Here is a 26,960-nt window from a genome sequence, read left to right on the forward strand (position 1 = left end):
TCTGGAACAATATCACATCAATCTCAGAGGGAAAACAGGCCAATAACTACAATTTTTCTTTAAAAAATAAGTTTAGTCCTTAGCATATATGGAAGCTATATAAACAGTTGTGATGACTCCCCACCAACTGCAAAATTTTAAGTTTTTTTTTTATAAAATCTTGAAGACGTAGTGGCTCTGTAGCTCAGAGGTTAGAGCATTAGTCTAGTAAACCAGCGATCATGAGTTCAAATCTCATCAAAGCCTGTGTTTCCTTCTTGGGTGGGAGGGTGGCCTAATGGTTAAGGTGTTTGACTTACAAACACAAGGTGCAGGGTTTGAGCCTCACAAGGGATAATTGGCTCACAAGGGCAGTTAGCCTAGTACTAACCTATGACAGTAAGATCAGACTCTACAGCCATGTTAGGAGTTATTATTAATGATAACTCTATCCAGAAGCTGTAACATTTGTTATTGTTTAGCTACTGTTTTTAACAGTTTTTATTATATTTTAAAAGCAAAACAATACAAACTTAAATAATCACAGCATCAACAAATGAAAAAAAATATTTATAAATGCCCACACAAAAAAAAACAAAACAATAAAATTAGCAAAGCAATTAATATTTGTTTAACAAATCATTTAATTTTAGCCAATATCTATTCTGATGCGTGAAATTAGAAGTTTTCAATTTTAGGGTTAATAGTTGTTTCTGACAAACATCTTTAGGCAAAAAGCTAATTCAGTAACAAATAAAGCATTTTTATTTTTCCAGTTCTTTATGAATACTTTTCGCACTATGGCTAGTTTGGACCAAAGAAGTGGCATTTGCAACATAGGGATAAAATCTGGAATTGGAGCATTAAACAAAATCAATGCGTTACTGTTCTCATTTCTATTGCAAACTTTTAATGGGGTCTATATTAGAACATCAAAGTTTCACATCTTAGAATGTTTTAATATAGAATCCAATTCAGTGAACACTGACAACATCGAACATTCAGAACAGCAAATTTTTCCTAGGGAAAAAATTTGCTGTTCCAAAACACATACACACAACACAAGCACACCAAACAAACAGCAATCCACACACATACACCTAAAATCTTATATCTAACCCTACACTAAACTGTACATACACCACTAACTATCCACTTACCTTAACCCAAGCCCTAACCCTAAGGTCTGTCACTATCACACACTCACCTCACCTGCGCCCTAACCCTAAATCACCTACCCTGACCTAATCCTCACATCCACACAATTGCACACTTACCTGACCCGCGCCCTAACCCTAACTCAACTAACCTGCCCTAACCCTCACGTCCAGACAATCGCACACTTACCTGAACCCAACCCGTAACGTTCCGTCACAGTGCTGAAAATAGCAAAGCAACAGAAACGGACAACCAAATTCTTTCCCTGGGAAAAAATTTGGTTTTCTGCAGCTGCACTATTTTCAGCGTTCACTGAATAAGGTTCGATATTAAAACATTCAACGTTCTGAAACTTCGATGTCCTAATATAGACCCTTTTAATGGGGTTTATGGTATGTAATACTTACCTTTTCTGCATGGTGATGCTTTTAGGTACTTTTCAAGGCCAAAGCATCTTGACAAATGAAGACTGAAATGGTGTTCTTTATGCTTGTGATTTTGATGTGATCTGTGTACGACAAGACATTGGTATGGTGATCACAAACAGCACTATATAATGATGTTATGGGTGACTGAGTGGCATTACACTGTTCTCAGAATACATGCATGCACACAAGCAAAAAGACAAGACCAAAGGAACATAGTTCAGATAAATAACAATAAGTACAAATTCAAAATTGTCCTGGGTTTGTGATTATTCTTACTTGGACCTTGCTTTGTGCAAATATCTATCAGTCATGTTTTATATATTCTATTTCTAATGGATATGGCAAATGCAATTAAAATAATAGGGATATGCAACAAAGTAGTATAGTATAGGACATATTATTTATGTAACTGCCTTTACATATACATTCTGCTGATTATCTTTCAAAACAAGTGCATAATATGGTCATAGAAAAATACAGGGCAGACAACAGGGTACTAGCCCTGGAGAGTGCATTTTAGTTTTTCCCATTTCCATTCTCCTAGCATTTCATTCATCATAATATTGTGCTTTTGAATGTGGTCTATAATATCAAATGTGGTTAACATGAACTCAGCACAAGTAGCTATGTCAGAAATGTTAAAATTCTAGGCTGGCAGTATGTTGCCTATATTATGGAATGTGTTTCAGGAAGAGGACAAACTAATTAGCTGAGCATGGCTACTTCACAGGTATGTAAATTACAGCATCTCATTAACATTAATAGTTCATCATAAAGGCTTTGCCCAAAGCCACAGCATATGATAAATGACAAAGACACATGGAAAAATGTATTAAGCATCAGGATGAGGGTGCTATGAAGCTATGCATAAACTCATTGCAAATCATTGTTTTATTTCAAGGGAATGCTCCAGCATTTTGCAAAATTGATGCTACATACTTGACTCCAGAAGAAGAGGTTATTCAGAAGAACTGGACAAAAAATCTACATGTGGCATGGAAAACAATACTTCCAGATACCAAGGTATGACTGATGAGGTAACATTTGTTTTAAGAAGCTGGTGACAGACGTTGCAAATGATATAGGAGAATCTGTGCTATTGAAATAATAGTGTAGCCAGTTGAATAATTTACCCAGCAGTATTACATGCAGATGCTAGTATAAACAGTTTTAAAACTGATTTAGAAAAACTTGGAATTTCTCACATCAATATGAGCTGAACAGTAGTACATTAATTACCACATCTGACAACAAATCAGAATATAAAATGTTTGATTACCCAGTCTGTCTTTCCTCCTTCAGTCAAACAATTGACAAAGTCTGCAGTCTCTTTGCACTCTTCATACCAACAAAGCAATTGTCATGAGGCTATGTTTGCTAAATAAAATGTAGGACAATATGTTTTCTGGTCTTCACTATCATTGTCTCACAAATATGTTTCCATATTCAGGGTATTGACATTTACAAATTAGATATATTCCAGTGTTCACAAATTGGAAATGTCACCCAATGTATTGGATCTGAATGGAGGTCGCAAAGGAAGAGATCCAATAAAAAAGCTTTGAACACAGAGCTTAATTCAAACAAAACCTTTTCATTTTAAATATAACATTTTGCTTTCTCTTACACAGGATAATGGAAACCAATCCTAACCAGTTGCTATAAAATCAGAATACATTTACAGTTTCATATACTTTTTTCCAGTTGCACTTTCTGATTTTAATGCAACTTTGGCAACAAATAAAATATGTTAACATACATAGTATCTTAAAAGTTTTTCTCTTCAAAACATATAAGTTGATTTTGAAGTGTGCATCATGAGGATTTCTCTTGTTCTGATAATAAATGTGACAGCTTAGTCTGTATGTAATGAAGTTTACTGATCATCACCCCCACTGCCTAAACCATTGTTAAATAATCAAAAGGAGTGCCATCCATTCTTCCATCCATCCATCCATCCATCCATCCATCCATCCATCCATCCATCCAGCCATTTATCCTTCCATTTTGTAAACCACTTCTACTGATGATGTAATATGATAAGCAAGGTAGGCCAGATTTGTCAGTCTTAGGCTATATTCACTTGCTTAACCCATGGAATATCCAAACATTCCTAGACAAATGTGATATAATCCCTTCAAAGAATAAAGGGTCTACGCTGTTACACATTTCTTGTGGGAGCCAGCTCAAGAAGGATCTTAACAAACTGCACAAACCATCTCATATGACTTCTCTTGACTGAGAGGAGCAATGATTGCATTTTCAGATACTAATGGAATGTCAAAATCTTCACTCTTACACTGAAACCTGGCCTGGCTATTCTTTGAAGGAACCTACTTTTTGCATGTTGTATTTTGTTCTTTCAGTAGCTTTATAATACTCATGACCATACATGAAGATGAGGATATAAAGGGACCAGTTAACTGAAAGCTTTACCCTATGATTCAGCTTTCTCTTCAACACCACGCTCCACTACAATACCTGCAGAAATGCTGCACCTTTCTGATGATGAATCTCCCAGTACCCTCATCCTTAATCAGAAATGAGACTCCAGGATAAAGAAACACCTCCATTTGAGGTAGGTGATTTAAAGTAATCAATTCTTTTCTAGGAGGTAACACACCTCCTCATTTAGAAGCACTAATTTTCATCCTAGGTACATCACACTAAGTTGCAATCTATTCCAATGCATGCTGGAGTGCTGGAGACCACAATTAGTTGAGGCTAGGAGGACAAAATAATCTCTCAAAAAAAAAAAGATAAATCCATCACATCTACCAAATGGATAATCTCTATAGCTTTGTGTATTCCCTTGATCTTGGCTGTTGTTTGTTACCCATGAAAATCAAAAACAGGAAATGAGATAAGACACAGCTTTGTCAGAGTTCTGTGCCTTCTTTGAATGGATTGAATGGATTCTACTTAACACTGAAAATGCAAATTCACCTTTCATTCTTCATAAATACAGGAACGGAATGGCATGCTGCCTTGACCCGTGAACTCTATACTGTTGTAGTGCCTCCTACAATGTGTTCAGTGGCACATGATCATATGTCTTCTCCAACTCCACAAAAACATGTGAGGAGTACTGTCAGAGTACTATGACCCTGTTGTATGTAAAGACACAACTGAGTCAGTGATGTTCATCGTGTTTCACTGTTGCAGTCATGACTGTAGGGTTCTCCCCTGCCGGCAGGCAGTCCTCGGTCGGCCAGAATCCCAAAGTCTGGGTCCGGCATCGGCTGTTCAACCATGCTCCCTGACGTCAGAGCGCCAGGAGTGCAAAGCTGACAGCCAACGCCATTTTCTCCAGTCTTTCTTGCCGTGCGGTGATAGCAGTTCGCAAGTGCCGGTCGGCTGACTCCTGATGATTTTTTCTGATAAACTTCAGTCCGAAGACTTTCTTCTCCACTCAAAGCTAAGTACCCCATTGGGGAAACTTTTTCTTGCTCCAGTCCGATGTCAGAAAAAGTTAATAATTGCATTTCATGTGGGAAGCAAATACCTCATAAGGATTTTCATTCTTACTGTATTCCTTGCTTAGGCCCTGACCACGACGTAGCTAGTTGTCGGTTTTGTGCTAGATTCAATCAACGTACAATTAAACGAAGGTACAATTTTGCTTTTCATTACTTCGGTAGGCGCTTTAACTACAAAATGTCGTCGGATACAGTTCCGGCTACCGGAGTTCACAAACGTCGCAAGGATAAAGACAGGCCTTCGAGGTCCAAATCTGATGATAGCGCACAAGCGGAGCCAGCTTCAGGTTCGGCCGTCGTCAGTGAGGCACTTTTGCAGCCCCTGTCGTCAGCCATTTCAGAACCGATGGCCGAAATGGACTCTCATGAGGAGCCAACAAGGCCTTTAAATATCTCTATTGCAGGACCTTCGGACAATGCTCCTTCGGATGGGTCCAGAGCCGCTGTGCAGGTACCGGCTTCCGAAGGGGTTTTCAGGCCTACTCAGCTTATAATAAAGGCAAAGCCAAAGACAAAGGCAAAGACTCCTTCTAAATCAAAGACTGAAACACAAGCCTCTTCTGAACCGGCTCCCAAGTCACAGAAACAGTTACTCAAGATGGCGGAGGATTTACTTACTATGATTAGGGGTTCACATCCCCCTCCAGATAAAAGGCCAAGGCAAGATGTTTATTATGATTCCCCTGATCAGGCTTCTGTTTCTTCAGTTTCCTCTTCTGACCATGAATATTCTTTCCCTCCTTATGAGGATTCTGATGCTGAGGAGTCTATTCCCTCAGCTTCTCCCCCTGAGGATTTCTGTTTTGGGGAAACTTTGCATGAAATGAGGGAACATTTACACTGGGAAGGACAGGAGTATTCAGAATCTAAGAAAAGACTAAGGGATTTTCTTCTTCTCCCCCAACATAGACCCCTGGCTATTCCTCCTGTTTTGGATATTGTGGATGATGCTTTTTCGGAGGCTAATTTAACCCCTGATTCTTTTCCTCCTGCTCCTGTCAAGCCGGATTGATATTATAGGGTTCCTGATTCCCACCAGTTTTTATACAAGAACCCTTCTGCTGACCCTGAAACCATTTCTGAAGGCCCCAAGGGAGTTAAGGCCGCTTCTGCCAAAAATCCCATTCCCACTGAAAAGGACTCTAGATCTTTAGAAAGATGGGGTAAAAAAGTGTACACTTCTGCTACTTTGTCCATCAGGGCTTTAAACTGTCAGTTTCATATGCTGAAATACCAGAAATTTCTTTTGTCTGTTTTAAAGCAAAAGCTTACTTCCATTTCTGCCTGTGCAGATGATAAGGAATTACATGACTTATTGCATGCCACTGAGCAAGTTGGAAAGCATGGTTTACACTGTGGATTTGATGCCTTGGAGGCTTCTTGTAGGGCTGCTGCCTCCGGCACAGTCATTAGAAGGCATGCATGGCTAAAGGAACAAAATTTGCCAGAACAAATGAAAGCTAAATTGTTGGATGCTCCTGTTCAGCATAATGTTTTGTTTGGATCAAAAGCTGAAGAAGTGATTAAAAAGATGGAGGATAAGGCGAAATCCATACAAACAGTTAAAGATTTCTTACAAGTACAGCCACCAAGATTTAGCAGAAATTGGCCTTCTAAAAATTGGTCTTTTCCCACTTCAGACAGGCCTCAGAGAGGTAGATATAGACGCTCCAGAGGAAGGCCTCAAACACAAGGTTCTTATAGACCAAGACAGTGGACTGCTTCTACCCCTAGGGGAGGAGAGGACAGGTCACAAACTCATAGGAAACAAACTCAATGACTTCCTCTGTTGGGCTGCAGGAACTTCTTGCCTGGAAGCCCCTCTTGGAGGAAAACTCTCTCTTTTTTATCAAAATTGGACTCATATAACCCAAGACAAGTGGGTTCTGGATGTGGTTCTAAGAGGTTACAAATTCCATTTTCACACCCTGCCAAGGCCAAGCGGATGGCCAGACCTACCAAAACATCAATGGACAGAGGCCTTAAACCAGGTGGAAGCTCTTTTGACTATGAAAGCCATAGAACTGATTCCACTTTCAGAGATGGGACGAGGTTTTTACTCAAGGCTCTTTCTAGTCCCCAGGAAGCAAAACTCATGGAGACCCATTCTGGATCTGTCAGTCTTGAACACCTTTCTAGAAATTCCAAAATTCAAGATGCTTACTCTCCAGCAGCTTCTTTCAATGCTGTCCAAAGATGCTTGGATGGTAACTTTGGATTTAAAGGAGGCATATTTACACATTCCCATCAGGCAGGAATGCAGAAAATACCTCAGGTTCAAGGCCGGAGCGAGGCACTTTCAATTCTCTGCACTGCCCTTTGGATTGTCTACTGCGCCCAGGGTCTTCACCAAATACCTGGCTCCAGTAGTAGCTTACTGCAGACTCAAGGGAATTCAAATTGACCCTTATCTGGACGATTGTCTAATTCAGGCAGACAGCAAGGATGTCTTACTCCAGCATCTAGAATTTGTTCAGAACCTCCTCAAGTTCCTGGGTTTCTCTGTAAGCATAAAAAAGTCAAATTCGACACCCTCACAACAGATAACTTTTCTGGGTGCTTTTCTAAACACCACAACCCAGATGGCATTTCTAACATCCGAAAAACAGTTACTGCTGGCTTCAACTTTCAAAACCTTGGCAACTTTAACTCAGCTATCTGCAAGGAGATTCCTGCAGGCTCTGGGTTACATGGCCTCCTGCATCCTTCTCATACCATATGCAAGACTACACATGAGGAAAATACAGTGGTACCTAAAAAGTGTATGGTCTCAGCATTGCCACAGTTTAGACATACTGATCTCCATCCTTCCTTGCCTTCAAAAGGAATTTCTTTGGTGGTCCAGGGCATGTACTCTAAACAAAGGGAAACCCTTTTGTCTGCCTCCTGCCACTCAGATTCTAACCACGGATGCCTCAGATTATGCTTGGGGAGCCCATTTTCAGGGCAACTGTCTGCAGGGCCTTTGGACAAAGGATCAGAAGCACCTGCATATCAATTTAAAGGAAATGTTAGCCATCCAGGAAGCTCTACTGGCCTTCAGGAATCTTTTACATCCAGGACAACTACTAATACGGACAGACAACACCACAGTTATGTGGTACATAAACAAGCAAGGGGGATCTCATTCCTACCCCCTTTGCAGACTAGCCATGGATCTATGGAACACAGCTCTAGCTTGCAATCTGGACCTTCAAGCTCAGTTTCTACCAGGGAAGCTAAACTTCCTGGCAGACAGTCTGAGCAGAAACCTTTCAGATCCACACGAATGGATGCTGGACACCAAAATATTCAGGATGATAACAGCAGTCTGGGGATGTCCTCACATAGACCTCTTTGCATCCCACCTCAATCATCAACTACAGAATTTTTGTACCAGGACATTCCACAAAGAAGCTTGGAAAGTGGATGCCCTATCATTCAGTTGGAGGAACCTTTCGGGATATGCATTTCCACCTCTTCCTCTTCTTCCACAGGTATTATTAAAGATAAAACAGGACAAGCCCAAGATGATAATCTTGCTGGCCCCAAATTGGCCTCGACAGTTTTGGTACCCAACTCTGAAAAACCTATGTCTGGAGCCCCCTTGGGTTTTACCTCAGTCTCCGAACCTTCTGTCCCAACATCAGGGTCAGGTTCTACACTCTCATGTCAGAACTCTCAGCCTGGCGGCCTGGTTAATCCAGGGCCTTTGATTTCTTTTTTCCTATCCAAGCAGGTTATGGATGTCATTTTGGAAGCCAGACGTCCTAGTACTAGAAAATCTTATTCAGGAAAATGGAAAAGATTTTGTTCCTGGATGCAGGCTCAGAATTCTGATCCTCTTCTTCCGAACATTCCTTTAATTTTACTTTACTTGACAGATCTCTTACATAAGGGTCTCTCTTTCTCTTCCATTAAGATTCATGCCTCTGCTATTTCTGCTCATTATAATACAGACCCTCCAATCTTTTCCCACCAGCTCATGAGACAGTTTCTCAGGGAAGCTAAGAACTTAAGACCTCCTAGATCTCCTCCCATTCCTGCTTGGGATCTCAACTATGTTTTGGAAAAATTGACCTTGCCTCCTTTTGAGCCTGCCGCCTTTTCTGACATCAAGTTTTTATCTTGGAAGACAGCTATTCTGTTAGCCCTAACCTCTGCCAGGACATTTTCAGAGTTACAAGCTTTTATGGCTGTGGAGCCTTATATTATTTTTCATCCAGACAGAGTGTCATTGAGGACTAATCCTACCTTCATGCCTAAGGTGGTTTCCAAAGTGGCTTTAAATCAGACTATCCACTTGCCTACTTTTTTCCCCACTCCTCAAAATAAAGGGGAAAGGATCTTACATTCCTTGGATGTACACAGACAACTACGTTTTTACCTGGACAGAACCAAGGACATCAGGAAATCAGAGCAATTGTTTGTTTCTTATGCTTCAAGTTCCCAAGGTAAAGCCATTTCAAAACAGACCATTTCTAAATGGATTGCTCATGGAATCAGATTTTGTTATTCTCACCATGGAAAGCAAATCCCAGGGAGTATACAGACTCATTCCACCAGAGCTGCTGCCACTTCTGCGGCTTTTCTCAGTGGAGTCCCTACCAAGGACATTTTGGAGGCTGCAACTTGGAGTTCAGTGCATACTTTTTCTAAGCACTACAATCTACCTCTCTACTCTAAATCTTGGGCAGGCTTTGCCTCTGCAGTCTTGCAGGGCCTTTTAGCCGCCCCTTCTTCTTTATGACCACCTCCCTTTCTTTCAGCTTTGGGATTCTACCCTACAGTCATGACTGCAACAGTGAAACACGATGAACATAGTACAGTTGTGTACACCTACCATAAATGTAGATGTTCGAGTGTCTTCACTGTTGCAGTTTGGGTTTCCCTCCCTCCTATCCCCTCTTGTTTTTACTTTTGTGTGGTTCCTTTTTTCACAATTCTTCTGAGGTGTATTTGCAAAGGTTATGGGACCTTTTCCATTTTGGGACTCCTGACATCTGGGGCAAGAAAAACTGGAGAAAATGGCGTCGGCTGTCAGCTTTGTACTCCTGGCGCTCTGACGTCAGGGAGCATGGTTGAACAGCCGATGCTGGACCCAGACTTTGGGATTCTGGCCAACCGAGGGCTGCCTGCCGGCAGGGTAGAACCCCTACAGTCATGACTGCAACAGTGAAGACACTCGAACATCTACATTTATGGTAGGTGTACACAACTGTACTTTCTGCTTCTAGAACAAAATCCACATTGAACTTCCTGAATCACAGGCTCAGCTATTGGTTGACGCCTTCTTTCTGTCATCCTGCAGCAGGCTTTCTCAGGGAGACTGGGAAGCCTGATTCATCTATTAATGGAATAAATCTTATGTCCCCTTTCTGAAAAATGGGATCACTACTTCAGTTTTTTTTCAGTTTAGAGGCATTCTTTTAGTCTTCCATGCAACACAAAAAAGCTGTATTAATGACAGCACCCCAGCAATACACAGTGGCAACAACATTTGCTGTGAGTCTCCTCCATTCTGTTTAGTCTTTGCACTTTTCTCATCTATTGAACTGGATCCATTTCCATCAGCTACTTCTGACATTGCCTCCTCAGAGAATGATATGTCCTCCAGTCCATATAAAAGTATGGTTAGTCCTTTAGAATGTTGTTAGGCACTGTGATCTAGAATGAAGCTCAAGAGGTGATCTCTGGCACCTAGCAATGTGAAGAATGGTTAATGAGTATTGGTATCATGGATAAAAGTGACATTATCAGTGTGTATAATGCAAACATTATCCAAAGACGCTGACTGTCCATTGAGGGTGTGAGGAATATAACTACAGTCCTCTAAACAAAACAACTTTAAGTTTGAATGGGGGAAATTATACTCATTTTCAAACTATGGTATCTGGGAGTATTCCACCTACACCAAGAAATAGTGATTGTAGTTAAATTACATAGGAAGCAGATGTGAAAGACACAGTCAACAAGTCAGGGTTGCAGAGAAGGGCTTGCTCTCCTGCAATAGTGCTTTAAAAGTGTAAGAGCAAGTTTAACAATTCACTTTGTCTTTGTTAGGCTTGCACTTTTATTTTCAAAGTGTCAGGATTCACAGTAAGGTCTCATACTTCTGAAAGGGAGCCCAGAAGATCTGGTAATTCATACTTCATGTAGTTCCTGCAGCTTCTACATCATCTGGCCCCCACACCTGAGTATTGCTGCCTATTAGTATACAATTTTGATATTTTTGTAACTGTCTGAAGTGTGGCTAATTTTAAATGTCTAATAGTTATGGAGATCATAAGGCATAACAGTATATCTAATTTAGCTACTGTGTGGGTGAAATCCTAGGGAGTAAGTGATTATAGTCCTATTCTGGAGCTGGCAGTTTACAGCTTATTTGCATGTGACAGGTGCTGGTCAGAGTCAGTAGAGTGCATTTCTGGGAAGCTCTTAAATCACATCACAGTCTTACATACTTATTTGGGTGGCAAGGGTACAGATTTGGGCTGTTTAACTCACTTATCTTCATCCTCTTGATAATGCAGTATGGGATTCAAGGTTTGTACCCCTGTCCATGACAATATTTGGTGTCAGCAGTAAGATTCAATTCCTAGCCATTTCTCATAGTTGGACACACTGATTAAAGAAACCTCTAGCATGTCTTTAGGCTTAAATGAAGTACCAGTTCTTAGTGGCACTCTGTCCTTATGAAAAGTGTATAAAGCTTTTTATACATAAAGACCTAAACTTTAGAAATCCTTCAGGATGAAGTAATGGTGACACAAACCACAGACGTTTAATTACGGCATTTAAAGTCTGCTGAATTAGTAGGCTTAAAAAGAGAGACAAGGATAATTATTCAGTAGCAGAAATCAGATCCTAGTTGAATGTTTCAAGATTGAAATTGGTTTAAAAAAATGATTTTTTCAAAGTGAGTAACAGCTGAAGGGTAGATAGACAAGCAAGCATGCAGAAGCAGCAGACACATCCATCCCTGGGATTTAATAACAGCTTTTTTTCTGTGCAGGAATAGTGCAGCAGCTCCTGCATGGAATATGGCCGCCAAGCGATCCAGTAAACAAGGCTGGGGACGTGCATGAGCCTGCTAGAAGTATTCTTGCACAGACACCACTAAATTATGCTAATTACCTCATTTGCTGGTGAAAACCATGCAAATGAGGTGAATTAGCGATTTAGTAAGCAGGCAGGCATCCGTGCAAGAGCAGTGTCAGTTGCAGAAATGTATTCAGTTACTGACCGTGTACATTTCTGCAAACATCAAAATGGGGGCATGATAGCTCAACGTACAGCATGTATTATAAGCATTAGGCATGCCAGTGGCCAAATATATGACCATTGGCATTGAAAAGTGTTGCAAAAATATGAAAATCAAAGTTTATTTTTGGCCGATTTCAGCCATTTAAGCATAGCGCAGCAGCGTGCAAACGGCATTGTGCAGAAAATAAATATAAAAATGTAGAAAAGACAATTTTAAGTGAAATCTGCATTTTGCCATTATAGTGTATGGCATGCAGAATCAAAACAATAACAGATAACACTGGTTGCTAAGGGGAAAGGCTCTGGTGTAGTGGTGTAACAAGAAATTAAGGCAGTGGGGTATGCAAATGAGCAAATTTTACTGAATCACTAAATGGGATACCATTGTCTGGCTGCACCTAACCATGTAGGAGCTATAAGGCAGTGGTGTAAGCAGGAGAAGCAGCTGCCATGAAAAGGGGGTGTGTCATGCTTGGTGTAAGCACATTGGAGCGCCATGGCTCCCATTTGAGCTTAGCTAAGAACAGCTAAGCAAGGGGGTGTGTCTGAGGCTATATTGACTTATTCCATGAAATAAAAAGTGTGTTTGCATCCAGGGGAGGGCCATTTCTGCTTCAAAGTCTTTACTTTAGCTAAATGGGTTTGTGAGGCACTCACCGGGTCTAAAACAAACAAAAAAATAAATAAATAACCTGGAAATAGCAGAACTGTTTACATTTGGGCACTGGGTTTGCACAGCATGTCTCAGGACTTAAAAGGGGTGGCAAAGGGAAGGGAAAGATAAAGGAAAAAAAGGGAAATCACAGAATAAAAGCAATCAAGTACAAATAATATAGGAGGCAGGTGGAATGTATCATAGAAAGCCAATCATACAGGCAGCATCTGAAGCACAACAGTATAAACTGTGCAAACACCTTTCAGTCTGGCATTTCCCACAAGCTTTGCACCATTGGTGTACACACACGGGGGAATTTTAACCGACAAAATGTTAGGGGCTGCTGTCACTTTGATACATCAGTATGTACTAGAGGCTGAGGGCAGTGAAGAGAATAATTCTGGTAACCGCCCCAGACTGAGGAGGAGGAGAAGAGTGTTCAGACCCAGGGTAACCTACCAGGGGCTACATGGTCTGGAGATAGTAGAGCACTACAGGGTGGACAGGGTCATTCTTCAGTAACTCATTGAGCTGTTCCGGCATCACCTCAGTGCATACCAAGGTATGTGTAGCCTTAAGAATGCTAGTTAGAGGTACTTTCCAAAGATCTACTGGGGACATCATGGGGGTCTCACAGGCATCTGCATCCAGGGTACTCCACCAGTTCCTGGATGCCATGCTATCACATGTCAGTGAGTACATTTACTTCACCAGCACCTGTGAGGAGAGAACCAGCAATAGGCACCTCTTCCACCATGTAACAGACTACCCGGAAGTACTGGGTGCCATAGACTGCACACAAATCCACATTAAAGCACCACCCAGTGAGCAGGGTAGGGTATACCTAAACCACAAGGGCTTCCACTCCAACTGCCAGGTTGTGTGCGATGCCCAAGGCATTATCATGAATGTGTGTGCTGGCAGCCCTGGAAGCTATCACAACTCCCACATCTGGCATTCCTTACAGCTGTATCATGGATTTGCTGGGGGGGGGGCATCCCGTATGGCCATCTGGTGGGGGATGCTGGCTATGCACTGCAGCCATGGATGATGACACCCATTAGAAATGCACAAACACCCACTCAAGAATGCCATAATGAGGCAAACTCACAAACCAGGATCATTATAGAATGCGTGTTTGGGATGCTCAAATCACAGTTCAACTGCCTTGCCATATCTGGTGCAGCCTTGCAGTACCCCCCAGCCACATGTGTACACATGTTCATAGTATGTGCCATGCTAGACAATATGATCCTGTGGAAACAGCTGCAACAGGAACCGTACGGGGAAGGGCTACACAGCCCTCCACCATTATCAAGGTCCCCACAGGCACAGAGGGACTCGGAGGAGGAACCCCCTGAGCCAGCCCCTGTAGGCAGATGGAAGCATACCCAGTATGACCTGGCCTTGGCAAAGAGGCAACATATAGCACACACACTGACACTGTAGAAACCCAGGGACTGACACCTCTCTCCGACTCGCACACACAGTAAAATGGATAACACAAACATCACACTGCCTATAACTTACCCTGTATAGGCAGTGTACTGCAGGCATCCGACTTAGGCAGCCCTCAAGCACCATCCTCACAACTGCTGCAGGTACAAGGTAAGTCAGTCTTCTTAAAAAAATAAATGAATGGATTAGTATGTTCTGGTAGCATGTCTATGGTACTGCTGCATGTATGCAAGGGAATGAGATGGCCTACTGGGATAACAGCAGACAACCGACAGCTATGTGGGAGTCGGACATCAGCAAATGTTTGCCCATTACTGGCTTTCCCACACTATGCAGTAGTACCCAAGGTGATGAATCCCACTGTAGTATATGTGGGAGGCCAACTAATTGGGGGGGGGGGTCATAGGTCACAGGCATGGATGTCAGAGTGGGGGTCCCATACCCACTCCTCAGCCTTACCCAGCAAGGCAGCTGTAGAAAACCATAAATAAATGTCTGGCAAAGGCCCACAAATGGTGACAAGGATGAAATACCCCCCTACAGACTTACACAGTGATAGCACAGCAGGTCTTGCAGTTACAGTAAGGCTCTGAAGGGTAAGAAATCTGAAAATGAAATGTATGCCATTATAATCTGACCTTTGGTTCTTAGTGATATATCTCTAGTCTCCAAAACAGGGCACAATACTATGCTAAATGGAACCAAAATGTAAAGCAAATATCAGCACAGTCTGTGCAAGTGTGTACAGTTGACAGGTGTGCCCCCCACACCTATATTGTCATAGAAATGCAGTCTCAGTAACATGTATGTTTGCAGGGAAGTAGCAGCAGAGCACACATTGCCAGGGCTGTCCCAATAAACATGATAACCTGTTACATGTCCACAATATGCAGAGGTCAATGAGCTATGCATATGTGTGGTTAGTACTGTCAGGATGTGGCCAGCACTTACTCCTGGCTGTTGTGTCATAGTGGCCTAGGTACAGTGCTGTCTTTGACATGGCCATGTTCCAAGAACTGCAGTGCCAAGTATTCTGCATGTCAGCTACACCTATGGTAGGAGTAGTATACACTGTCCAGATGGCAATAGCTGTTAATACAGGGAAGCTGTACAGGTCATGGACAGGGGGCCACACATATGGACAGTACACAGCTTAGAGTGACCTACACAGTGCCTACCATACCTCTCAACTGTACAGACCTATTGTGGAATGTCCAGAGGTTTGCATCATAATTGTGGTCTGTATAACATGAAATAGTGGTTGTCTGGCAATTCTTTGGCAAATTACAGAAGACTAAAGTCAGAAAATAATGACAGATTGTAGTGTCAGACTTCATAGCCTATAGAAACATGCATGCTAATGCAAAACCTGTTATTGAATCACCTTTCTAGGTTTGCAAGGCCAATACTTAAAAATGGTCCTTATACTTAGGCCTCTGTCCCCCAATCATTTATGGCTTTTTCCAGATGTCTGGCTCTCAGACGTTGAGAGATACGGTGCCTAGTAGGACAGCAGGTATTTGAAGGTCAGTTTACTGCCAGTGTATAAAAGGCTGCCACCTTTCTGAGTCAGCACTGACAACATGTCACTGGCCAACAGCCATACCCCTGGAATGATACAGGTTGTCACAGAAGGACAAGTATGCCTTGTATATCTGTTCTGCTTGTTCTGACATTGCATTTGCCTGCCAACTATTTGCAAAACAAGAAAGGGTCATGTCAAAACAGCAATGGCAGATAGTGGGGAAGCAGATGCCAAACCCATAAGAGCAAACAAGAAATTACCAAACCAGTCTCCCAACTGTCTATGTTTGGCAGAACATTATTAACACCTTGTCCCCATGTGTGGGCTGTAGTCTGACTATCATATTTAGGCCTGTGCAGATGTCAGTCTGTGATGGTATGACAGCTGGGCCCACACGTAGTCTCATGATAACATAGCAGCACAAACCGTCTAAGGACCACAACAAATAGAGTGGTGCAATGATGGACAACCTGCTAAATAGGTACACTCAGAGGTGTGAAGTCCACAAACCTGTGTGCGATGTAATGGCATGTACCCCGTCTACATCAGAATTACAAATACATAGCAGCCACTGTGGCCAAAGCCTGTGACTGGATTACAGAAAGACAAAGAGACACATATAAGGGGTGGGGAACCACTGGCCAGACAAATGGAGAATGTGCACACCAGAACAGATTGTGCAGTAGCATAGGTGCCATGCAGTGTAAGGAGTCAGTAAACATCACCTGTAAATACACAACACACACCCACGTAAGTGGAGGTCTGCAACAAAACAAAACCTAAAGAATTGACACCTCAGAGGCAAAATCACATGAGAACTCCACAAACCTACACACCACAGACCAGGTAGACTCCACACACCAGGGTCTTGCAAATGCTAAGGCCTCACCCCAAACCCCAAACACCTACCTTACACAGATAGGCTAACAGCACTGCCCCTCTACCCTGTTCCATACAGACTCTGCTGAGGTGACCCCTGTCTGGAATACAAAGCAATCCAGACCCTGCCTTGATGGGACTTTTGCACATCTGGAACTCAAGGCCCACTCCATCAACCTGTAAGCACAGCATCAGCCTGGGCTGTGATATCAGTATGGCTTGTTGGTGTGACAGATACATGTACCACCCACTCTCCCATCTGTGGAATACACTCCCTGTCAACAGCAAGCCAAGTGCTTCAATACCCCTAGTGATGTGCTCCCTGTATAACTGCACAGGAAACACAAAATACAATCATGTGATTCCCACCTGTGTCCCTGCTGGACAGGGGCTCTGTCTTCTGACAAATAACATGGGCTACACTCTCATCTGCGTGGGTTATAAGGGCTTCAGAACCAATACCCTACTAATGTCATAGCAATCTATCAACCTATACACAACGGTCTGTCAGTGGTTCACTACATTACTCTGTACTGCTCTGCCACTGACATACCTGGAAGGCACAGTGCTCTGTTGAATATACTACATATGTAATGGACATTACTGCCCAGTAAAATGCACTCTGTACCCACACCCATACCTCCCAAACTCTGACAGCAAGACATCTGGACAAGGTCATAAATATAAGTGGGACAAAGGCACAATGATAGACACATGTTCTAAATGTTGCCCTTACATACTGAGAAAGTTGGTAGGATAAGGGGTTTTGCATTAGCAGGAATTATCCGAAGATTATGAAGTCTCAAACACTAATATCTGTTATTATATTTTAACATCCGTCTTCAATTATATGCAACTAACTTGCCATAAAAACACAAGTTTATGTAGACTGGATGAAACTTCTAGACAAACACCTGGGCAATCTGCCAATAAATGTACAGTTGAGAGGTAGGGCCACACCAGAATATGACTTTTCAGGTAAGAAGACTACCACACAAGCAGGAGATCCCCAGCCAATATATCACCAAGTTGCTGGACTGTTTATACAGCTTCATCAGTCAACCGGCTGTAGCCACACCTCTCAACTGGCAGTTTTGGTCAAGAATGCATATAGTTGGGCTCATAATATTAGTCTGTGCATCAAACCTCTTGTATTCCTTTGGTAAAGCACTGTGATGATCTGAGGATGTCTGTCACTAGGTAGTGACACAATACACTGCAGTGTCAGACTTCAGATATGTCAGAAAATGTCTGCTAAAACAAACCTGTTTACTTTGGAGAGGTATGGCTGTAGCACAAAAAACCCTGGACTGGAGTACAACTATCTCTGGAATGGAGTCTCACTCTCACTACAGAAGGTCACACTGGGCATGCTCCTGTACTTAGAGAATCACAGGCCATGTGGGAACCCACATCGGACTATATAACTGTATTGTGCATATATGTCTTTGCATACACCTATGCTATGCACATCTTAACTGTCCCTACACACACCCATCAGACAGGATTAACCTCAGCTAGGTGTAGGTGGCCCATATGTGATATATCTGGATCTGTTGAGTGTGATACACAGACATATATATATATATGGGCAACAGATAACAATATGTCAATCATACACACACATAGACATGGGGAAAAGAGAGACAGACAGTGATACAGAGAGAGACACAGGTGGACACACACAGAGTGGGTCACAGACATGGATACCCTGAATGGCACAGAGTGATGTCCTGCTGCAGATAGTGGCATACCGGTCGTAACCATTTGCACATGCCAGCATGAAGGTGAACTTCATTGTGTAATAGTAATGATGTGGGAGTTTTAATATCAGATCACCTGCCTCTGTGTGTGTGTGTGTGTGTGTGTGTGTGTGTGTGTGTGTGTGTGTGTGTGTGTATGTGTGTGTGAGTGTGTGTGTGTGTGTGTGTGTGTGTGTGTGTGTGTGTGTGTGTGTGTGTGTGTGTGTGTGTGTGTCTGTAGGCCTAAGTATTAGGAGGCTGTTCCCACTCAGTACACTTCCCATTGCCCTACTTCACAAGATCTGCTGCTGTCATTCACATTAGAAGTACAACTGGACACCTGTCAGCCCTATAAGCTCTGTAGCACATGTGGTAATGGCATAACACTATAGTACAAATAACTAGATAGGTAGGGGTTCTAATGTCAGTCCTGGAAAATGTAAGTGTGTGTGTGTGTGTGTGTGTGTGTGTGTGTGTGTGTGTGTGTGTGTGTGTGTGTGTTTGTAGGTGAAACAGTTTTAGGCCATTCCCACACAGTACACTTCCCAGTGCCCCACTTTAGCAGTCCAGCTGATGTCATTCCCCTTAGAAGTACTTTTGGAAAGCCACAGCCCTATAAGTTCCATGGCGCATGGAATAACTATGTAACAGTATTGTACAAATAACTAGATAGACAGGGGCTCCATTTTCAGTTCTGGAAAATGTGTGTGTGTGTGTGTGTGTGTGTGTGTGTGTGTGTGTGTGTGTGTGTGTGTGTGTGTACATGTTTATAGGATGACATATTTTAAGGACTTTCCCACCCACAATACTTCCCAGTGCAGTATTTTAACAGTCCTGCTGATATCATTCCCCTTAGAAGTACCTTTGCACAGACCCAGCCCTGTAAGCTCTGTAGCGGTAACTGCTTAACACCATAATACAAATAACTAAATAAGCAATGGTTCTATTCCCAGTTCTGGCAAATGTGTGCACTTAAGTGTGCATGTTCGTAGGCTGAAGTATTTTGAGAACTTTCCCACCCAGTACACATCCCAGTGCCCAACTTTAGGAGTCCTGCTGATGTCATTCACCTTAGAAGTACCTTTGTGCACTTGTCAGCCCTGTAAGCTCTGTAGCGCATGTGATAACTGCATAAAACTATAGTACAAATAACTAGATAGGCAGAGATTCTACTTTCAGCTCTGACAAATGTGTGTGTGTGTGTGTGTGTGTGTGTGTGTGTGTGTGTGTGTGTGTGTGTGTGTGTGTGTGTACATGAGTTTGTAAGTGTGTATGTTTGTAGGATGAAGTATTTTGAGGGCTTTCCCACTCACAACACTTCCCAGTGCCCTACTTTTTCAGTTCTGCTGATGTCATTGCTCTTAGAAGTACCATTGGACAGCACTCAGCTCTATAAGCTCCGTGGCATATGTAATAACTAAGTAACAGTATAGTACAGATAACTAGATAGGCAGGGGTTCTACACTCAATTGTGCCAAATGTGCGTATGGGGGAAGGTGTTTGGAAGTGTGTATGTTTGTAGGGTAATGTATTTTGATGCCCTTCCCACCCACTACATTTTCCATTCCCAATCCTTTACAAGGGATCCTGATGTAATCACCTTAGACATACCTTGTGACACTATTAAATCCTATAAGTTATAACACTGTAGTAAACAGAACTAGATAGGGGCTCTGAACTCAATACTGGCAACTGTGATGCTCTGTGTGTGTGTGTGTGTGTGTGTGTGTGTGTGTGTGTGTGTGTGTGTGTGTGTGTGTGTGTGTGTGTGTGTCTGTGTGTGTGTGTGTGTGTGTGTGTGTGTGTGTGTGTGTGCGCGCACTAATTTTATTCAAACAAACATTCTTTGAGAAACCCATGGTTCATATTAATCTGTGATAAGATGTATCCACACTTTCTACTTTCAGAGATGAGCTAGTGTAGTCAAAATAAGCTTCAACTAGCATCCAGGTCACCCTATCTCAAAAAGTGGTTTAATAACAGTGGTAGAGTTACAGGATAGATTACCAAGTTAATAATAATATTAGAAAATATTTAAAAATGTGTTACTGACATTTTAATATATCAGCTTTCTTTCATTTTCATAATTTTTTAAGAGTAGTAGCTACAGGTGGGGAATATATATGTTTATTTGAATCACTGATGAAAATGACACACTAAAGTACCATTTTGAAAATAAACAATATTGCTAACATCTGCAAGAAAGAACAACTTTATTTTCATCCTTCGAAAATTTCCACAGGAAATATAATAATTTTATTTTCACTAGGGAACCACACTAATTATTCTTCTTTATAATTTGCTAATTGCTTTCATATTTCAAATTACTTTTATTTATATTAGTCAAGTTCACTTATTGTGCATCTAACACGTTCTTTTCTTCCCCACCTATGTACTTCCATACGTACTTCTATTGATTACATTATCTGTTTTTTTTCTTTCAGCTGAAGCCACACAAAAGGCATTTCTTTGATTACAGCTTGATAGAATCACATGAAATATTCACTCATGTGCGACTCATTATTGCCCCAGATGGAGGTGTAAGCAGAATGCGACTTTGGGGATTCCCAAGAAATGTAGTACTGAAAACTGAATCAACAGCAGACTTCAAAAATACAGACTGATTCTTGTCTTCTTTCATTTGGGCATTTTTTTACTCTTTAAAACAGATCTACCATTAATTACTTATAGAAATAAATTAAAATGCATCAGCAATGTTTTGTGATGATTAGAATCATATTTTGTTAAGCATATTTTATTTTAATTTATTATGAATTTCCTTACTGTTTTAAGAATACTACAAAATGAAAGTATACTGAAATTTTATGCCACATGCACTTCTTTTTTGCATATTTTTTAATTCTTCTCCTCTCCCTATTACTGTCTTTTTTTCTTTCTGTTCAACTCTATCATCCATCTATACTTCTCACTTTTCTTCTTTCTTGCTTTATGTTTGTCATTGATAATACACTCAAACATCAACATGTGCTGCCTTTAGTATAATTCTGTGCAATGTTTTTAAATAATATCTACAATATTTTGTAAGAAAGTAGCTTGCTGATATCCATGTGAATTTTGTATTAGTGAACAACTAACCTTATTTTTATCTATTTTCTGTGTCCAATGCTGAGACTGATAATTGCTCACCTGGATCAGCTCTGTACCCTGACTAAAGTGTGTTATACAATGACTGGCCAGTAATATTCCAAAACAAGTACGCTGATTCGTCAACCCTATCAGTGTGCCCATTGTAAATTCTAGCATATACCAATGGAGGTCTAGTTGACCAGACTTTTTTCCATTGTGATATACTGTAAGTTTAATTTTTTTTTTAACGAAAATAAAAAAAAATATATCTGTAATCCAGACTCAGGATGTAGCAGAGAGACAGGACAGAGCAAATGCCAGGAAAATCAGGTACCTTATTAAAAACTAAAGACACATACTTGATTTTCTTTTTTTTTCCTCCATTCTACCTCTCTCCTACCCCTAAACTGTTCAAAACATTTTTTTATTAAAAAAGAAAACAGAAATGGAGCAATGGAGACCTTCTTTTCTCTGTTGCTTCCTTTCCAAAGCACTGATGTACTGGGTATGTGTGGGAATGCAAGTCTCATATGCATGCACAGTACATCAAAAAAAGGCAACAGGATATTACCAACCACAGAAGGACAGCATGACACTGTTATACAAAGACATTATTTAAGAAAAGTAAGTATTTTTTTTTAAATAATGTCACTGTATAATAGCAATAACTGACTTTATAGTGTGGTATATTAAGATTTACCCATGGTTGGCTTTATTTAATCACTCGGGTTTCACTCTTGTGATTAAACCATTACCAACCGTGGGTAAATCTTAATATACTACACTGATGTCATTGGTTATTGCTTAAATATACTAATGCAAAAAGGTCTGGTCGCCCAGACTTTTTCCCATAAGTATATCGCATTAAATTTTTACTTTTCTATCTTTTTTTTAATACATTTACAAAACTGAAGACCTGAAATGAATGAGGGAGATGGCACAGAGAAAAATAAAAGGATAATCAGGTACGTTCTGCAAAACTAAAGAAATGTACTGTTGCTTTCCTATCTTGGACACAATAGAAGATTCTTCGCGGGTTCTGTTCAAGCAGCTTTATTTTTTTACAAAACATCTTAATAGAAGATTACTGACTTTAACTTAAAGAACTTATATACAAACTAGCTTACTTTCTGGCTGCACTCTCAAAATGGCACTAGGTATGGCACATGCTCAGTCTTTATACAAGCATGTTACGTCTTTGACATGCTTCTTAAAGATAAAGTACACACAGCACATGCACTTTGATCTACATCCTCCCTCTTGAAAAAGAAAACATGAAATCTTATGTATCTATTTAGCATGCAGATATCACATACAGTTTTGTGTCATGCAGTTACACAAATGATATACATATATATACACAGTTAAGTCCATGTTGCTGCATATTTCACACTGGGACTGGATACTCGTACATATTGTGTGACATAAAACTAGGTACTGGACTTAGCAACTGGAACAGTCTCCATACTTTTGATCAGTCTTTGAAGAGTCTGAAACACCTTCAGGACTGAAATCAGAGATAGTAACACACTCTGGGATGGAAACAACATTCGATTCACTCTGAGATTTAGAGTCTGTGTGCTTCAAATGATATTGTGATGATGATTCTGGTAGAGGGAGTAAATGTTTGTGGTTCCTCCTCTACTCCATACCCTCAGATTCTACAAGGTAGGATCTCGGCTCGGCACAGATGCCTGTAACTTGACCAATCTGGTCAAAACCTTTCACCATTTGTATTCTCACCATATCTCCTTCCCTCAATGGATGAAGAAATCTGCTCAATTTGTCATAACTAGATTTCAGAATTAAATGCTTTTTGAATAGTTGAGCCTTTATGGTTTTATTGTTCTTAGCTTTAGGTCTTAATAAACTGGAATAAATAGGTAGCATCATTCTAGTTTGCCTGGAAAGAAGTCTTTGAGCAGATGACCCAAGAATATAATCATGGGGTATGTTTCTGAGGTTAAGTAAATTCATAAAGACATCTGTATTATCACGCCTTGACCTTTCAAGTAATTGCTTTGCAATCTGCACTGCACGTTCCACTAGACCATTGCAGATACTCAGGATTGCTAGTAACATTAACAAAGTCCCATTCTGTTGCAATTTTCTGAAACAACTGACTAGTAAATTGAGTACCATTGTCTGTGATAACTTTGTGTGGACTACCATGGACTGAGAAATGACATTTCAACTTAGTAATAACAGTTGTAGATGTTAGGTTAGGTAGTAAGTCAATCTCAAACTAGTTCAAATGAGAGTCTACCAATACTGAGTAGTGTTGTTTGCTCCACTAGAAGATATCAGTGGCTAAGGTCAACCAAGGTAGTTCAGGGACTTGACTTAGCTGAAGTGGTTCTCTTTGCAGATGTGGCTTAGTACTACTGCATACAGAACAAGAAAAAAGTACTTTTTCAATGTCTCTCAGTAATGATGGCAAAAATAGTAATTCTCTAGCTCTTCTCTTAGCAGATGATAAACCTGGGTGACCACGATACATAATCTGGATATATTCTTGTTGTAAGGAAGCAGGAACAACAATTTTAGGACCTTTGAAAATAATGCCATCTTCCATCAATAATTCATCTCTGTAAGGAAAATAGGTTTTGCTTTCAGGTGGTATACTAGATTGTCTTGATGCCCATCCAACATTAATGTAGTGACTGAGCTTTAGCAAAATTAGATCAGTCCTAGTGTGATCGCTTAACACATCAAGTCTAGTGGTAGAAAAATTATTCATTACCATCACATCAAAGTCAAAATTATCTGCATCAAGCTGTTCTATCATATGTCTGGGCAATCTGGATAAGGTATCAGCCAGATAGAGTAGTTTGCCTTTCGTGTAGACCATTTTGAAGTTGTACTTTTGCAATTTGAGCATCATTCTTTGTAATATTGCTGAAGCAGAATGCATAGGCTTTTTTAGAATAGTAACTAGAGGTTGGTGAACAGTTTCTATCTGAATAGCTCGACCATAAATATAATCATGAAACTTGGAACATGCAAATACTATTGCCAAAAGTTCTTTCTTGATTTGAGCATACTACATCTCAGTTTGGATAAGTGTTCTGGAATCATAGGCTACTGGTCTGCCTTTTTGGACTATAACTGTGCCTAAACCAAATTTTGAAGCATCATAGGAAAGAATGACTGGTTTGTTCACATCATAGTATCTTAATATAGGTGGAGTGACAATTTTCTGTTTAAGTTCTTCAAATGCCTTCTGGTGATGTTCCAACCATGACCATAGAACATTTTTGCGCATTAGCTCTCTTAAAGGTGCTGTCAACTCACTGAAGTCTGGATGCAAAACACCCAGGGAGAGGAAAAAACGCACAATCAAGTATCAACTGTTATAAAACAAAATCCAAGTTTATTTAGAACAGTAAGCGCTTTCACAATAAATTAATATTGCTTCATCAGACCAAGAGAACAAAGCTTCATACACATCTTAAATACTAACAGCCAATCACATCACAGAGAACTCTCTCTAGATAATTAACAATTTAAAACCACAGATACATAACAAATATACATATATACAGTCATCAAAAAATGTGCATCCGTCAAAAACATAAATTCATCCTAAATACACATATTAATGTATAAAACGATGGATAAGAACGTATACCAAAAATAATAAATATACTAAAAATATATATATAACTATAAATAATAAATGTTAACATTTCTTAAGTTTATTTACCCTTCTAGATTTCAAGACAGGTCTAAGGGGAACACTGTCATTCAAACCATGGCCTCTATGAGAGCCAAGTCTCAAAATCCACTGGAGTTCCACTGTCTCCATCATATCAATTAAATCACCTTGTCTAACATTTTCTATAATGACATATAAAGCTTGGAACAAAAATGTATGTTGTGCCCCTTCCTTCAATGTATGCTTAGCTAGGGCACTATGTTCTAATCTTTTCATAATACAATAGACATGATCTCTGATGCACTCTCTAAAACGTCGGTTTGTTTTCCCTATTCCTAGTGTATTCCGATCACTATAATAAGGGAAGGCTCTATCTTGCCTCTCACTAGTCACTTCTCTACAGGTTTTGAAAATTTCATCAGATTTATATGAGAGTCAAGTCTTAAAATCCACTGGAGTTCCACTGTCTCCGTCATATTAATTAAATAACCTTGCCTAACATTTTCTATAATGACATGTAAAGCTTGGAACAAAATAAAAATTGACGTTTTGCCGATTACCTTTTTCTCATTTGGGAAGGCAGTGAACAGGAATTGTTAGAATTCTTTGCCTATCTGAACACTACTAGCACTTTTTTGTGGTTTACTATTCAACACTGCCAGTTCTATTGATTTTTTAGATGTTACAGTAACCAAGACAGGTAATTTATTGTCTACCAAATTGCATAGGAAGGAATGTTATTATCCAGCTTTCCTACATCGACAAAGTATGCATCCAGAATATACCTTTAATCGTTTGATGAAAGGTCAAGCGTTCAGGATTTCTCATTTGTCATGTGAAGAACATGACTTTGCATCTAGCTTGAGACAACTTGCAGTAGAATTTGAAGGCAGAGGATATAAATCTGATGAAATTTCCAAAACCTGTAGAGAAGTGACTAGTGAGAGGCAAGGTAGAGCCTTCCCTTATTATAGTGATCGTCCAAGAAACATGAATACAAAGTCTTCTATGTTGAGCCATGTTCCTATAATTTTGTCCTATACTCATGATATTAATAGGATTCAACATATTGTTAAGAAAAATTGGCCTGTTTTACTTACAGATGCTGACACTACAGCCATTGTTGGATATAGACCTAAATTTGTGTATAAAAATAAGAGAAATCTGTAACAATTTTTATGTTATCATAATATGCCCAGACCCAATCTAGGGTTTACAGGAGGCACCCGTAGATGTGGCAAATGTGCCCAAATGCCAATACATAGATGAATCCAGATTCTTTAGACACCCGGACACCAGACATCTATGGAAAATGAGAAGTCAGGCTAATTGTGATACAGAAAATGTGGTGTATTTTGCACACTGTATACAATGTTTTAAGTTTTATATAGGGAAAACAAACCAAAGTTTTAGAGAGCGCATCAGAGATCATGTGTATTGTACTACGAAAGGATTAGAACATAGTGCCCTAGCTAAGTATACATTGAAGGAAGGGGCACAACATACATTTTTGTTCCAAGCTTTACATGTCATTATAGAAAATGTTAGACAAGGTGATTTAATTAATATGATGGAGACAGTGGAACTCCAGTGGATTTTGAGACTTGGCTCTCATAGGAGCCATGGTTTGAATGACAGTGTTCCCCTTAGACCTGTCTTGAAATCTA

At 40.4% G+C, this 26,960-nt stretch overlaps 1 protein-coding gene across 3 annotated transcripts in view; it reads left to right on the forward strand.

The window, feature by feature from the left end:
• The window catches only part of ALLC (allantoicase), a 420,793-nt gene extending 399,530 nt beyond the window's left edge, over positions 1 to 21,263 (forward strand). For all 3 annotated transcript variants that reach the window (XM_044070482.1, XM_044070490.1, XM_044070498.1), the window contains 2 exons: positions 2,467 to 2,588; positions 20,993 to 21,263. In XM_044070482.1, the coding sequence (XP_043926417.1) occupies positions 2,467 to 2,588; positions 20,993 to 21,172 (302 nt within the window). In that variant the 3' untranslated portion in view covers positions 21,173 to 21,263. The remainder of the gene's footprint in view (positions 1 to 2,466; positions 2,589 to 20,992) is intronic.
• Positions 21,264 to 26,960: the final 5,697 nt, after the last annotated feature.

The sequence above is a fragment of the Protopterus annectens genome, chromosome 1.part0 (assembly GCF_019279795.1).
Source record: "Protopterus annectens isolate FY-2018-M chromosome 1.part0, PAN1.0, whole genome shotgun sequence".
NCBI classification, from domain to species: Eukaryota; Metazoa; Chordata; order Ceratodontiformes; family Protopteridae; genus Protopterus; species Protopterus annectens.